Raw genomic sequence first — 15,089 nt, 5'->3', positions numbered from 1 at the left:
CTTCCTTTCCTCACCATTGGTCAATGTGGCATTTCATAATTGACCAGATGTGTTTTGGCTATTTTTTAAATTTTGTTTTTCAAAATAACTGCATTGCTAGCACTGAAAGTAGAATAGCCTATCCCAGAGACCTGGGATATGATTTAATATTATACTTTGCTCAATTATTGGAGACCACTAATTCCATTAAAGCTGCCTTAAGTTAATGTAGACTGAGGGGATTTTACAAGGGTTTCAGGTTTTTTTTTTCTTTAAGTATATATTTTATACCAAAACCTTGAGCTATAGTTGATGATCTTGTGACCAAAAGCAACAGTCTCAAAATTTGAGGAGATGGCACCATTCGCTTTTACTTTTTTATATCCTAGGATCTCAGTTTCTTTTATTATATTTGTATGGTTTATGAAGCTACTGGTGAGATGAAAAATAAAATAACCCTATTTTCTCTACCACCCTGTTTTCCTCTCTTTTCTTTCATCTTCTCAGAACTTAACATTTTAAAGTGTAAGCACTTATTTCATCCCTTTTTCCTTCTACTACTTGAGCTCTTTTCTTCATTTTGCTATGCCCAGTCTCTCTCTCTTTTTTTTTTGTTATCATTCCCTTTTGCTTTTATTTTCCTTTTCTTGTCTTAGAACCTCTAAGGCAGAACTGTTTCAAACAAGCAGACCGATTTTTGGTTTAGGTGATAGTACTTTGTAAATAAAAAAATGAAAAGATGTTTTTCCTTTGACAGTTCCCACTTCTGTAATCCTTGCAACAATCCACTCAAACAGTGCTTTTATTATATCTAAGACATTTATCTGTTCCAGGCCTCAGATTTTCATCAGTAAGATGGTAGAGAGGAGACATAGTGGAAAGTGACAGAACGTGGCTGTTAATTTAGGCCTCTGACTTCAGAGCCTGAATTCTTAACCATTTCTTTTGTTTGTTTGTTTTTTGTTTTTGAGACAGTGTCTCACTCTGTCGCCCAGGCTGAAGTGCAGTGGCATGGCTTTGGCTCAGTGCAAACTTCGCCTCCCGGGTTCAAACGATTCTCCAGCCTCAGCCTCCCGAGTAGCTGGGATTACAGGTGCCTGCCACCACGCCTGGCTAATTTTTGTATTTTTAGTAGAGACAGGGTTTCACCATGTTGGCCAGGCTGGTCTTGAACTCCTGACCTCGTGAACAGTCCTCCTCAGCCCCCAAAGTCCGGGGATTACAGGCGTGAGCCACCGCGCTTGGCCTTAACCATTTCATAAACAGGAATATGCTTTTATTTGGGTGATGGGGGAGATTATATTTTTCTTTCCTTTTGAATATTTCATGAAGTGTCTTTTATTGTATTAAGAACTTCAGTGGACTTAAAGTTTAATAAAGGAAGAAACTTCTTTGGTGGCCAATTGAACTGCCCCTGTGACCTGATTATCCTTGTTCCTGAGAACTGAGTTGAAAAACTTTGTTCAATCTGAATTCTTCTCTAATTGATCATTACTTGCCATTTACTTACTCAGGAGAGCAGTGACCATTGTTACAGTTATAAAATTGAATAGTTATAATTGTTATTAGTTTTGAGTCACAGTAAGGTCTAGTTGTTCTTCATGTACTTCTTGTACTAAAAGTACTTTAGTTCTTCTAGGTTATGTTGTCTGAAAGGTGGGAACTTTCAGAATAATAGACTAGTTGAGTTGGAAGGAAACTTACATCATTCAGTACAGCTACAGGCATACCTTGTTTTATTGTGTTTTGCCTCATTGTACTTTGCAGATATTGCATGTTTTACAAATTGAACATTTTGGAAATTCTCACAGTATTTCATTTTGTGTAACAAAATGTAACATTTTGGTAATTCTCACAATATTTCATACTTTATTATTGTTAATTATATCTGTTATGGTGATCTGTGATCAGTGATCTTTGATGTTACTGTTGTAATTTTTTCATGCACCACGAACAGCTCCCGTAGAAAGATGGTGAGCTTAACTGATAAATGTTGTATGTATTCTGACTGTTCCACCTACCGGCTGTTCCCGTCTTTCTTCCTCTCCTCAGCCCTCCCTGTTCTCTGAGACACAACAATATTGAAATTAAGCCAATTAGTAACCCTACGGTGGCCCTTTAATGATCAACTTAAAGGAATAACTGCAGGTCTCTCACTTTAAATCAAAAGCTAAAAATGATTAAGCTTAGTGAGGAAGGCATATCAAAGCTGAGATAGGCCAATAGCTGGGCCTCTTGTGCCTGTTAGCCAAGTTTCGAATGCAAAGGAAAAGTTCTTGAAGGAAATTGGAAGTGCTACTCCAGTGAACACCCAGATGATAAGAAAGTGAAACAGCCTTATTGCTGACAGGGAGAAAGTTTTAGTAGTCTGGATAGGAGATTAAACCAGCCACAGCATTCCCTTAAGCCAAAGCCTAATCCAGAGCAAGGCCCTCAGCATTGAGGCAAGACCCTCTACTAGCAAAAAGATAATGACTTGCTGAAGGCTCAGATGATTGTTAGCATTTTTTTTTTAGCAATAAACTATTCTAAAATTAAGGTATATATTTTATATACCTTATATACCTTTTTTTTAGACATGATGCTATTGCACACTTAATGGACTACAGTATTGTATGAACATAACTTTAATATGCAGTGGGAAACAAAAAATAAAAATTTGGTACCTTCAGAAATAATGTGACTACCGAGTAGAATGTTTTGACTTTGAGAATATTCATTTACATAGAAATCATAGATGTGTTGTGCACTCATTCTCTTTAGACCTTCAGTTCTGGTCTTTAATGTTTAACAGTGTTGACGTATATCCAGACAACAGGTGGGAATTGTTAGCATGATTTTTAGTCTTCAGGCAGTTTCCAGGGAATACAGGCCACACTACCTTCTCTTACCTTTAATTGTTCATTTCAATCTTGGATCTTTTGGAAAGGTGAGTGATGATTACAAAATTGGCCACAGGACAAAGCCTTTATTGCCTTTTGGGTCATGTTACTGATTATTTTCTCTTAAGTTGCTTTTCTTTTTAGCAGCTACTTCTCAAAACTTTTCACTACTATGTAACATAGAAGCTATGCAGGTTGGATAGCTGTAGGAGAGTGCCATGATTTCAGAAATTGGAAAAATCTTAAAACAAGAGTTCTTAAACTTAGATCAATGAGTCCTTTGAAATTGTTGGTGAAGTAAGTGTGTGTGTTTCTTGGAGTGGGCGTTGAGGCAACAATACTTTAAATTTACTTCAGATTTCAAAGAAAGAGTGAGAGAGGGAGGGTTATAGAGGAATAGGAAGGATAAGACTGAGAAAGAGGCCTGACTCACATTGGGATGAAGGGATAGGTAGAGTTGTGAAGGGAAGGGTTAAGAAAGGTTATGAAGGTTAAGTGCCATTAAGTTGGAAGTTTTTAAGTGTACCACCCTTTAACATTGTCATCTCATTTTTAAACTTTGAAAGTATTCTCTTCATACATTTTCTAGTTTTATTTTCTTTACTGTTTGGTGGAAGAAGGAATGAGTACGTCTAAAGGAACAAGTATTGAGGACCCATCTATTCCTCTCGTCAGTGTGCCTTCACACATCATGGAGGTAGTCTCATTTAGTCCTCACACCGGACCTCAGTGGGGTGGGCACTTCAAGATGAGGAAACAAGACAGAGAGGGGTTAAATTATTTGCCCAGGATAAACAAGTAAATAGATGTGTAGGAAGTAGGGAAAATTGGAGTCCTGGAAGGTACTGGAAAGGAAATCAAAACCTATTATAAAATTAGCCACTTTTAAATAGGAAACAGATGGCACTAATCCTTTTAACTATTTATGACATAGGTTTCCTATGTCATAAAGATGAAACTGGAAATTTTGTTCGTCAAAGTAATGGCCAAGTACTTGCTTTTTGTCTCCTTAAGATGTAGTAGGGGAAGGGGATTAAACTGTAAAACAATGCTTGGCCAGGTTTCTAAATCTTAATGTGTAGTGTAGCGGGTAAATTCCATGAGGACACCCACTTCCTAAGAAGGAGAAATGTGCTACTTTCTACTGAAACTTTCATTTTAGTTTTTTTGTGTTGCCTGAAGGTTTTTAGAAGCTATTATCTTAAATCCATACATTTTTCTATTTTCAAATGTAAACTGGCTACCTAGAACAAACACAAAGCACTTCCTCAGAGATCAAGAGAAATTTTGTCATTTGGACTGTGAAGGAAACAGGTTTATATTTTTACAAGGCAATGGGAGGGACATGTCACGGATACTAAAGTTGTTGGAAGTAGACTCCTGCAAAGATGCAAATTCAGTTAATTTGTTTTGAAGTTTGGGGGACAAGTTTACTTTTTCTAACTTTTTCTGACATTTTGTAATATTTGCCTCATACTGTCTTAGAAACAAACTGTATGATGTAGGGGATAGACTTCATTAGAAGAGAAGCATCCATCTTAAGAAGTAATAGAATGTAAAAGCTCGAAGAATTAAAACTAGACTGTACAAAAAGTGATGGCACTGATGTCCGTCTAACCAAATTAATGGAGTATTTTAGGGTTATTCTCAAGATTGAAAATTTTGCTTATTATCATTTCAAATTTTACTCTTTTTTTTCTCTTTGACTATCTTTGAAAAAAAAAACAATACTTAAAAAAATATTTTTGCTTACCTTCAGTGGAGTTTGCCAAGTTTACAGGTTACACAGTCCCTCTGTTAGGGGCTGGCGAGGCCAAAGAGGTTTCTAATCTTAAAAAGCTTGCACTAGGGTTTTGGGGATGCACAGACAGATATGGTATATTTTGTACATAAAAGAGCATTATGTAAGTGCTATGGGAATGCAGGGCAGGAAACACAAATAGATAGTTGTCCGACTTTTTTATAAAACATCCAACTTCAAACTGAATACTCCAGACCTTGTTCTAGATTTTTGGATGAACAACATACATGAAATCCCAACTTTTCATGGAGTTTTTCAATTAAGTAAACAAATAAATTCAGTAAGTGGAAAGTGCTATAAAGGAAATAATAAAAAGTGATATGTTAGAAAGAACCTTGGAAGGAACTACTTTATTTAACAGACCTAGGAATGCGGCACCAATAGATGAATGATGAAAATCAGCCAGCTGAGGACAGAGCATTTCAAACAGAGGAAGGTCCAGTGCATGGAGACTGAGACAAGCATAAACTTAGGTGTTTTTTTGTTTTGTTTTGTTTTTGTTTTTGTTTTTTTGTTTTTTTTTTCCAGAAAAAAGCCCATTGTATCTGAAACATCTTATGTAAGGGAAGAGAGGTGTAAGAAATAATGTTGGAGAGGAAGGCAGGCACCAGATCATGTTGAAGCTGAGGGGTGGGGCTAAAGAGTTTGGATTTTATTCTCAATGCAATGTATGAGAAACATTTAAAAAAATTAACCTGGCTATGTATCAGAAACGATTGTAGGGCTGCTAGTGTGGAAATCATAAAACTTGCTAGGATTCCATTCTATTTGTCCTTCTGAGAGGTAATAGGAGTTTGGTAAAACTAGTGAATATGAAGAGACGTGAATGGATTGAGGAGAGAGCTTGAAAATAGAAACAATGAGAATTGCTAGTTAATTAAAAGAGGGAAGTGAAAGAAGGGGAAAAATCAAACTGATTCCTAGTTTGATTATTGAGTCCTTAGTTTTAATAATTGGTTATATTTGTTGCCACTTAATCAGATGAAAAAAATAGTGGTAGGAGAAGAGGCTTGAAAAAAGGAAATGAAAAGATGAACGATATGAAAAGGAGGGTAATGGCATTGCCTTCAGCACAAAGGTAATAGCAACAGAAGTACTTAGATTAATTTTATAACAAAGAAAAAAAATATCCCAGATGGGCTGAGACCCAAATCATGATTTCACTTGTCACTCTTCTTTCTACTTAGAGATCCTGATTATTGCTTCTTAAGCTGTCTGGGCATGAAGCAATATTATTGTATAGTGTCTTCAGTTTTTTTACACCAACAGTTTCTGGCATGTTCTTTGTTACTACTGGGAAAATCTCACTCAATGCCAAGAGCTAGCTGTTTTGCACAGTGCGTTGGTGCTTTGGTAGCTATTCAAGAGGGTCTCCAGAACACATAAGAATACTTTTCTTATGAGGATAGAATATTACTTAGTCCTCTGTACTCCTCCGCTCATACATAACAATCTGATTCTCTGATGTTGGGAGACTAGAGTGGAAGAAAGCCCTTTGTGACGGTTAATTTTGTGTGTCAATTAGACTCAGCGATAGGGTGCCCGAATATTAGGTTAAACATTATTTCTAGGGATGTGTGTGTGTGTGTGTGTGTGTGTGTGTGTATGTTTCTGGATGTGATTAACATTTGAAATGGTACACTGAGTAAAGCAGATAGCCCTCCCCACTGTGGGTGGGCCTCATCCAATCGCTTGAAGTACTGAGTTGAATAAGGAGTAAGAAATCCCCCTGTGTCTGACTGTTTACAAGCTGGGACATCAGTCTCCTGCCTTTGGACTTGGACTCAGATTGGAACTTCCACCAATGGCTCTCCTGGTTATTGGACTCAGACTTGGACTTGAACTGGAATTTATACCATTGACTGTCCTGTTTCTCAGGCCTTTGGGCTCGGATTGGAATTATACCATCAGCTCTCCTGTCCTGAGTCTGGACTTCTCAGCTTCCACAATCATATGAGTCTATTCCTTGTAATATTTTGTGTGTGTGTGTGTGTGTGTGTGTGTTTATCTATATATTCCTTTTCTCTGGAGAATCCTCACTAATATATCCTTCGTACTAGGGTAGAAAATTTCAGCTTTTTTCATCTTCATTCTTCAGACATCCAACACTCTGGTGAAGGATTTTGTTTTCTAACTGATTTTATAGAGTACATCTTTATACCCTGCAGAGACTGAATGAGTGAAGTAGACTCAACATAAATAAAAGCACTAATAATGTTCTCATTAGAGCAGAGCGATAAAAAGATTTATGTATATTAAAATATAGGGTTCTCTACATGTGATCCAAAGATCTCTATAGACCCTCATACTCTTTCAGGTGATCCATGAGGTCAAAATTGCTTATCAATAACATTGAAATATAGTTTTCCTTTTTTCTCTTTCATTTTCTGATGAATGAATAGAAGAATTTCCCAGAGGTTACATAATGTATGATACTACAACAGATTGAAAGATGAAGTAAAAATGAGAATCTAATTGCCTTCTATTGAGACAGATACTAAAGAGATTTGTAAAAAGTAAAACAATGCTTATTACTTCTTACTATCTTTTTTTGTTTATTTTGGGAAATGGTTATTTTTCATGAAAATATAGTAAATTATGAGATCATTGCTAATCTTAAATTATTATTTTTGAGATTTTTCCATTTTAAATTCTAATATGGTCAATATTGATATAACTCAGAAACAAAAGCTGCTTGATATCCTTAATATCACAAGTATAAAGGGTTCCTGAGACTAAAACATTTGAGAACCTTTGTTCTAATATAAGGTTTCTTATATATACCAGCGTGACTCTGACAAATACATTAAATATGTACTTCCAAACATTATACTCTTTCATTAAATCCTTATGTTTGGAAGCAGCATAAACTAGTTTCATTTGTTTTTCTTTTTGTTGTTGTTTTGACATTTTCTGGTAATTTATCTCACATATAGTTAGAACTAGTGCTGCCTCAATTGTTCATGTTATTAACTAGTGTCTTTGTCTCCTCATTCAATTGGTAATCTAACTAATCAAGTAACAAGTGTTTATTAGACTTCTACTGTATGCAAAGCCCTTGTTAGATAGGGTGCCAGTTATCAATTTATTGCCCCGGAGCTTAAAATTTGTCCTTCATTACCTGCTCTGTCATAGTAGCACTTGACCCTTTAAGCGGTTCTGCTTTACAGCTGGCACAGTGTTAAGCTTTGTCAGTAGAGGGCACTGGAGAGACACTTAAGAAAGAAGGATCATCTATTCTTGGTTGAATTGTGATCCTAAGTTTGTTTTTAGTTGGTGGTACTGCACAGTGGACAGAGCTGTGTGCATATAGCAGACATAGTCCCTCAGTGAGCTTGTAGCAACAAACCTGGCCTGGTGACTGCCTTGCTGTGGCACACACATACCCCAGGCCTCATGCCACTCTGCTGCAGGGAGAATGTGTCCTGTTTCCCTAGCTTCCCTAGAGCAGGATTGGCTCTGGCCTGAGTGACCCAGCAGACTTTATCTTCCCGTGAGCTGCAACTGCACCTTCTTTAAGGAAATCTGATTCTCAGCAACCTCCCCTGTCTATATTGGTTTCTTTCTTGGGTACTTTGATTATTCTTTAAGGTTTTCTTCACAGCGTTAAAGTTTCTATCTTCTTATAGGTAGTAATTCTTCATATTACATTTTCACTGTTAAATTTACTGTGTGGCTTCTCTCTTCTGATTGGACTCTGAATAAGTCAGGTGCTTTCTAAGAGAACAAAATTACCCTTCTGAGGTTGACAAATGATATCCCAGTAAATCATTTAAAATTGGCACAAAAGCAATGTATAATTGGGGGCCAGAATCAGACATTTAGAAACTGTGAGACAGTTTGAGGACAGAAAACTGGCATGATGTGTGGAGAAAATAATGAGGGGTCTGTCAGACTGGAGAAGGTGGTTTGTGAAGAGAAGTGGGAGGTAAAATGACCAGTTACTTTGGGATAAGATCATGGAAAGTTGTGAATACTAGGCAAAGAAATTGAAATTTTGCTTTTAGTTTATAGGGCACATTCAACAGATTTTAAATAAGAACTGACAATACAAATATTATGTTAGTGTACTAAAGTATACCAACACATACATATATAAAGGAGTTTTAGAAGAAAGTATGGAAATCTATTTATCATGAATTATTTTCTTTGCTATTAATCCAATTTCCCATGTAAATACCTTATTCATAGAAGTGTAGCTTAAAGATAAAAAATAATTAATGTATAAAATCCATAGGGCATTACATATTCATCTATATACTAGATTATGTTATTTTCCTTGCCCATTCTTTTTAGTAAAAACTGTCATTTGTTTTAAGTCTTCTCTGCCTTTCTCTTTTTTAATGAATTGGAATAAGAAGTACTCAATTTTTGTATTGCGTTTTTTGAAATATTTAATTATTTATAGGATAATATTTGTATCCTATAAATACAAATAGAATTTATTTTTAAAAGATTTTAAAAACCCGCTTGTGTTTATTTACTAAGTATTTATCATTATTCACTTGATTTTCCTCTTGTAAGATAGTATTCATGTAGTCTCTGTTTTAATAAAAATGTGCAAATCTAATGCCTATTCATTATAGAACTCTCAGAAACTGTACATATGCAAAAACTTTTTTGAAAACCTAGAAGACAATTACAGCCCACCAGATAATATACCGTTAAGATTTTGCTACATATTTTTCCAGTCATATGTACAAGTGTATGTGTGTGCATATGTGAATATACACACATTTACACAGATATAACTATTTAACACAAATATGTATTTTTCATAAGTGGGTTTAATATTTTATAACCTGCATATTTTACTTAACATATTGTAAATATCTTCCATAAAATGTTTTAAAATAATATTATTCTTAATGACTGCATTATTGTTCATTAAATTGATTTGCCATAATTTTGCAAATTACTGATTATTGAATATTGAGACTACTTAATTTTTCTCTGTTTTAAATAGTGTAATGAGTTAGGCATCTTTTAAAGCTGTATCTTTTATACATACCTGATAGTTTATTTAGTATACATTTGTAGACATGGAATTCCCAGATCAGAAGGTATGTATCTCTTTTTTTTAAATATACTTTAAGTTCTGAGATACATATGCAGAATGTGCAGGTTTGTTACATAAGTATACATGTGCCATGGTGGTTTGCTGCACTCGTCAACCCGTCATCTACATTAGGTATTTCTCCTTATGCTCTCCCTCCCCTTGCCTCCCAACAGGCCCTGGTGTGTGTTCCCCTCTCTGTGTCCATGTGTTCTCATTGTTCAGTTCCCACTTATGAGTGAGAAAATGTGGTGTTTGGTTTTCTGTTCTTGTGATAGTTTGCTGAGAATTATGGTTTTCAACTTCATCCATGTCCCTGCAAAGGACATGAACTCATCCTTTTTTATGGCTGCACAGTATTCCATGGTGTTTATGTGCCACATTTTCTTTATCCAGTCTACCATCGATGGACATTTGGGTTGGTTCCAAGTCTTTGCTATTGTGAATAGTGCTGCAGTAAACACACGTGTGCCTGTGTCTTTGTAGCAGAATGATTTATAATCCTTTGGATATATACATAGTAATGGGATTGACAGGTCAAATGGTATTTCTAGTTCTAGATCCTTGAGGAATCGCCACACTGTCTTCCACAATGGTTGAACTAATTTACACTCCCACCAACAGTGTAAAAACATCCTATTTCTCCACATCCTCTCCAGCATCTGTTTTTTCTTGACTTTTTAATGATCACCATTCTAACTGGCGTGAGATGGTATCTCATTGTGGTTTTGATTTGCATTTCTCTAATGACCAGTGATGATGACCTTTTTTTTTTATGTTTGTTGGCCGCATAAATGTCTTCTTTTGAAAAGTGTCTGTTCATATCTTTCACCCACTTTTTGATGGGTTTGTTTTTTTCTTGTAAATTTGTTTAAGTTCCTTGTAGATTCTGAATATTATTCCCTTGTCAAATGGATAGATTGTAAAAATTTTTTCCCATTCTGTAGTTTGCCTGTTCACTCTGATGGTAGTTTCTTTTGCTGTGCAGAAGCTCTTTAGTTTAATTAGATCCCATTTGTCAATTTTGGGTTTTGTTGCAATTGCTTTTGATGTTTTATTCATGAATATCTCTTAAAGGTCTTTGATGTCAAATTGCTGTCTATAAAGGTTGCACTTAAAACAAACAAAAAGCATATATAGTTTTCTCTGTGTTGAATGATATATTTGAGAACTCTATTGATCAAGAGACTGTAAGGAATATTTGTAAGGCCACTTTAAAGAAGTTTTAATTAAAAGCTAGTACATTGTATGTGTGGGAACATAGATGTTTTATTAAGCCTTGAGATAACTAAACTCTTGTTAGAAATCTGAAGAATTAGTTAGCTGGTAACAGAACAATCGTAAATAAGCTTAAATTATAACATAAAGTATGAGAGAAGTAGATATTGTATAATTTCCCAAGTGTAAGGATTGGGAGCCAGTTATTCTGGGAGACTACAGAAGTGATTTTTAGATGTTGATAAGAATAGCACAGTATCTTCTGTGTTTGGGATGATGGAAGGGAATTTTGTTTCAGACAGGCAGCTTCCTCCCTAGTGCCTACTGGGTAAATTGCCGTTGTATCAAGTCAGTAGGCAGAAAGATTTAGATGGCTTTTTGGTGCTAGTGCTTGCTTCCTCCTTTCTGGAACTGTGCAATAAATGCATTATTATTCCAGAGCACTCGGAGAATGTGGCAGTAGTCAGGCATTATTGAAAGAGGGCCATTTAGCGGAAACATTCTATAGAGATGAATTATCAACACATTTTTCTTTATTATTTAACTTGCTTGAAATGTTGAAATAGTGTAGACAAGCTTTTATTTTGTGACTTTTGTCTTCCTAGTGATCAAATTGATAATGCCTACAAATGAATATACCTTGCCCATCCGGTTTCCTTAATAAGAAAGATAATTATTGTAGCTTAAGGGTACAACTGACTGAAAATTCCTAAATGGTCTTTATAGTAAATATTATGCTATATAATTAAAATGTGACACAAAGCATATTTTTACTCCAAAGTTTATTTTATAATAGGAGAAAATGACTATTAGAAAGCCAATAAATCATTTAGAGATTACTACTTTAAAGTTGACATTCAGAAGCCATAATTGATACAGACCTCTAAAAATAATTTAAATGCACTACTGCCATAATATTCCACTGAGGGGAGGGGGTGGAACTGTTATAGTAGTGGAGAAATAGGCTACAGGTTTGTGAAGATGCTGAGGCCCAGTAACAAACACTAGGTAACTTATCCAAGATCTCAGGGCTGGTCCTCATTGAAAGGAATGATTGGTCTGCTATGCAGTGGTGAATCTGAAAGACATCTTGCCAAATCAACCATTGACTTCAGAATGTGAATATAATAAAGAATAGAAACATCCTGCTTCTATAAATTGGGTTGGGATCCAGGATATCCTGTTTAAAAATAAAGACATAATTTCTCCAAAATACACATGGACAGTTTATTCTATTAATGTGCCGTCTGTGAGACTCAGAAAGAAAGAAAGAGAAAAAAAAAAGAATCCTAGCTTACAAGAGAAGATGATAACTAGGAAAAAGAAGTGAACAATAATATCAGCCACTATCACTATGATCTGTTTATTCTGTACTTCGATTATACTGAAGTGTTACAGAAATCTTCCCAAAAGCTCTCAACCAGAGGCTACCTACCACTCAGTGGCAATCGGTCACATTTGAAATTTGGCTTCTCAAATAGTTGACACCATCCTCTCTGCCATGATTTGCATCTGTTATTGAGGGTTAATTGAACAAGTTAGACTAGTAGTTATTGAGTGGTTAATGTGTCATGGGTACAAATTTTGGGGAGGGAATGCAGAAGATTGATTACTTTTACATGTTGTCAGGAAGAAAGGGTCAAGTGCAACTCTTATAACACTGAGTTTTGTAACACTACATCTGATATATTTTGGTTAAAATTACATGCTAGCAAAGAAAAAAGATATTTTACAATAAAATTTGTGTTCCATCTTCTGTGTAATAAATAGGCATATTTGCATTTTTGTGATATGTGTCTTTGTTAAAATCCACAATGACATGAGAACAATTGGTTGTTTTACTGGAGAGTTTTCTGGGACTAAAAGCAGCAGCCCGTTGTTCAAGTCTCATTTTTGTACTTAGTCTCTGTGTGGCCTTTGTCTGCAATGGAAAGTCTATATGTGAGCTATGAGAGTGGGACTGTATGTCCTGTGCCTCCTCATGATAGATAACCAATGAACACTTACTAAGTCAAAGGGAATAGAGTAGATTGGTGATTTTAAACTGGGTTTCTTGTAGCTCTACAAGAGTTTAGGGACTGTTACAGAACTGGGGCCAGTAGCAGTGGTGATTAGCTGACACCTTAGTGGGTGAGACTCCAAGAGGGGAAATCTGCTGTGTCCTGATCCTCAGCTCTAGGCATTTTTAACTTTAGCCCTCATACTGACACTACAAAGTGTCCTCATTCCCTGAACTGAGGTTCAAAGTTAGTATGTTACAAATGATCACATAACTTGTATAAATGATGATCTTCCAATATGAAATTAGAAATGGTTCCATTGTTTGCACTCTAAGCACATCTCCCTGCAATAATATTCTGGATAGCGAAAAATAAAGGTGTACCCTTTATGTAAACCAGGCCAATAATGTATCGCTTTTGTGTATGTGTGTATACATATATATATATATATATATATATATATAATATTAAAATACTTGTGTTCAGTAATACCAGAGATTTAGAGTGAGATCTGGATTTGAACCCAGTTTTGAGTGTTACTAATTGTGCCTCAATTTCCTAATTTGTAAAATAGGATAATAACAGGTTGTTGTGGAGACTAAATGAATTGATACAGAATGTGTACTTTGAACACTGTCTGTTACCTAGTAAGAATTCAGTTCATCTACTTATTTGATTGATGTATTTCTATGGCTGTGTTCTGGAAAACAGTCTTTTTAACTTAAATTTAATGTTCAGAATGGATTGGCATATTTTTATTGTTATATGTTCCCTTTGCTTATATATCTCTTTAGCATTATTATTTGTAATGTCATTTCAGGTTCCTATATGATAGTGGACTCTTCAGATCACGACCCTGGAGAAAAAGCCAGACTTCAGCTGCCTACAATGAAGGAGAACGACACTCACTGCATTGATTTCAGTTACCTATTATATAGCCAGAAAGGACTGAATCCTGGCACTTTGAACATATTAGTTAGGGTGAATAAAGGACCTCTTGCCAATCCAATTTGGAATGTGACTGGATTCACGGGTAGAGATTGGCTTCGGGCTGAGCTAGCAGTGAGCACCTTTTGGCCCAATGAATATCAGGTAATCATCTGTACTTTTCTGGTGTATGTTTTGATGTCATCAGATCTCACTATATGTGTAATACATAGATGTAAATATGCATCTCATGGTAATGAGAGATTGCCCTCTTGCCTCCCCCACCCCCATTATTGGGGAAGTGTCATACATAGATATACATATGCATCCCATGGTAATGAGAGATTGCCCCTCTTTCTTCCCCACCCTGTTGATGAGGAAGTGTTTGGAGACATTGGCACAAAACCTTCAAACTAGAGAAAATATTTCTACATGTTAAAATAAGTTTAGGTCCAAAATTTGTTGGTGGTTTGACAAAGAGCTACTTATTGACAGATTCTTTCCTACAGCTTTGTTCAGGAAGAAATAGCCTTTTTGAGTTTATTGTAATCTTCAGACTGGACTGATTTACTGACTTTTTGAAAGTAACATTTGGGAAATAAATGTGGTGTAGAGTTTCATGAACTATGTTAAGGGGGAGGCATTTTCATTAATTATTTTAATTTTGATTAATTAATTGAATAAATTAACTGACATATAAAAATAAGCCAAAAAGGATAAGTTATTCACAAAGCTTTGGATGTTTGTTTCAGAAATGATTCATTGAATTATGATTAAATCAGACAATCAATAGTGTCAGTACCCACTTTATGTTTCTGTGACTGAGTTTATATGCTCTTAACAAAAAAAAGGTTCATTTACTAGTTTGGAGAGTTTGTTCAGTAACCCTCACTATGAGGTTCCGTCCCTGGATACTGTTATTTCTTTAAAAGGTCAATTTTGTGTTAGACCTTGAGATTTAAACTTTTAAAGGACTTGTTTATTTGTAGCTTATTATAAAGCCTAAAGAGAATACATTTATGTAAAAGTATATTTTATGATGGTCAGCAAGCAATATATAAACTGATAGTTTTATTTCTGCCTTTTAAAAATGAATTATTTCTTTAAGTTAGGTTTGTCTTTATTCTTGAAGGGGAAAAAAGAAATGCTTTGCTTTAATTGCTTTGTCTTGAGTTGAGTTTTCTGTTTTATTAAAAGCCTCCTACATTGTAGGCATGGTTCCCCAG

The 15,089-nt window shown here is 35.4% G+C and overlaps 1 protein-coding gene across 10 annotated transcripts in view; it reads left to right on the top strand.

The window, feature by feature from the left end:
* PTPRK (protein tyrosine phosphatase receptor type K) overlaps nt 1–15,089 on the top strand; it is a 562,311-nt gene that overhangs the window by 188,383 nt on the left and 358,839 nt on the right. For all 10 annotated transcript variants that reach the window (XM_055114112.2, XM_008952978.5, XM_063605453.1 and 7 more), the window contains exon 3: nt 13,757–14,028. In XM_055114112.2, coding sequence (XP_054970087.1) covers nt 13,757–14,028 — 272 coding nt within the window. The remainder of the gene's footprint in view (nt 1–13,756; nt 14,029–15,089) is intronic.

This window comes from Pan paniscus, chromosome 5, assembly GCF_029289425.2.
Source record: "Pan paniscus chromosome 5, NHGRI_mPanPan1-v2.0_pri, whole genome shotgun sequence".
Taxonomy (NCBI): Eukaryota; Metazoa; Chordata; class Mammalia; order Primates; family Hominidae; genus Pan; species Pan paniscus.
The sequence above is the reverse complement of the archived record's forward strand: the minus strand, read 5'-3'. Positions and strand labels throughout refer to the sequence as shown.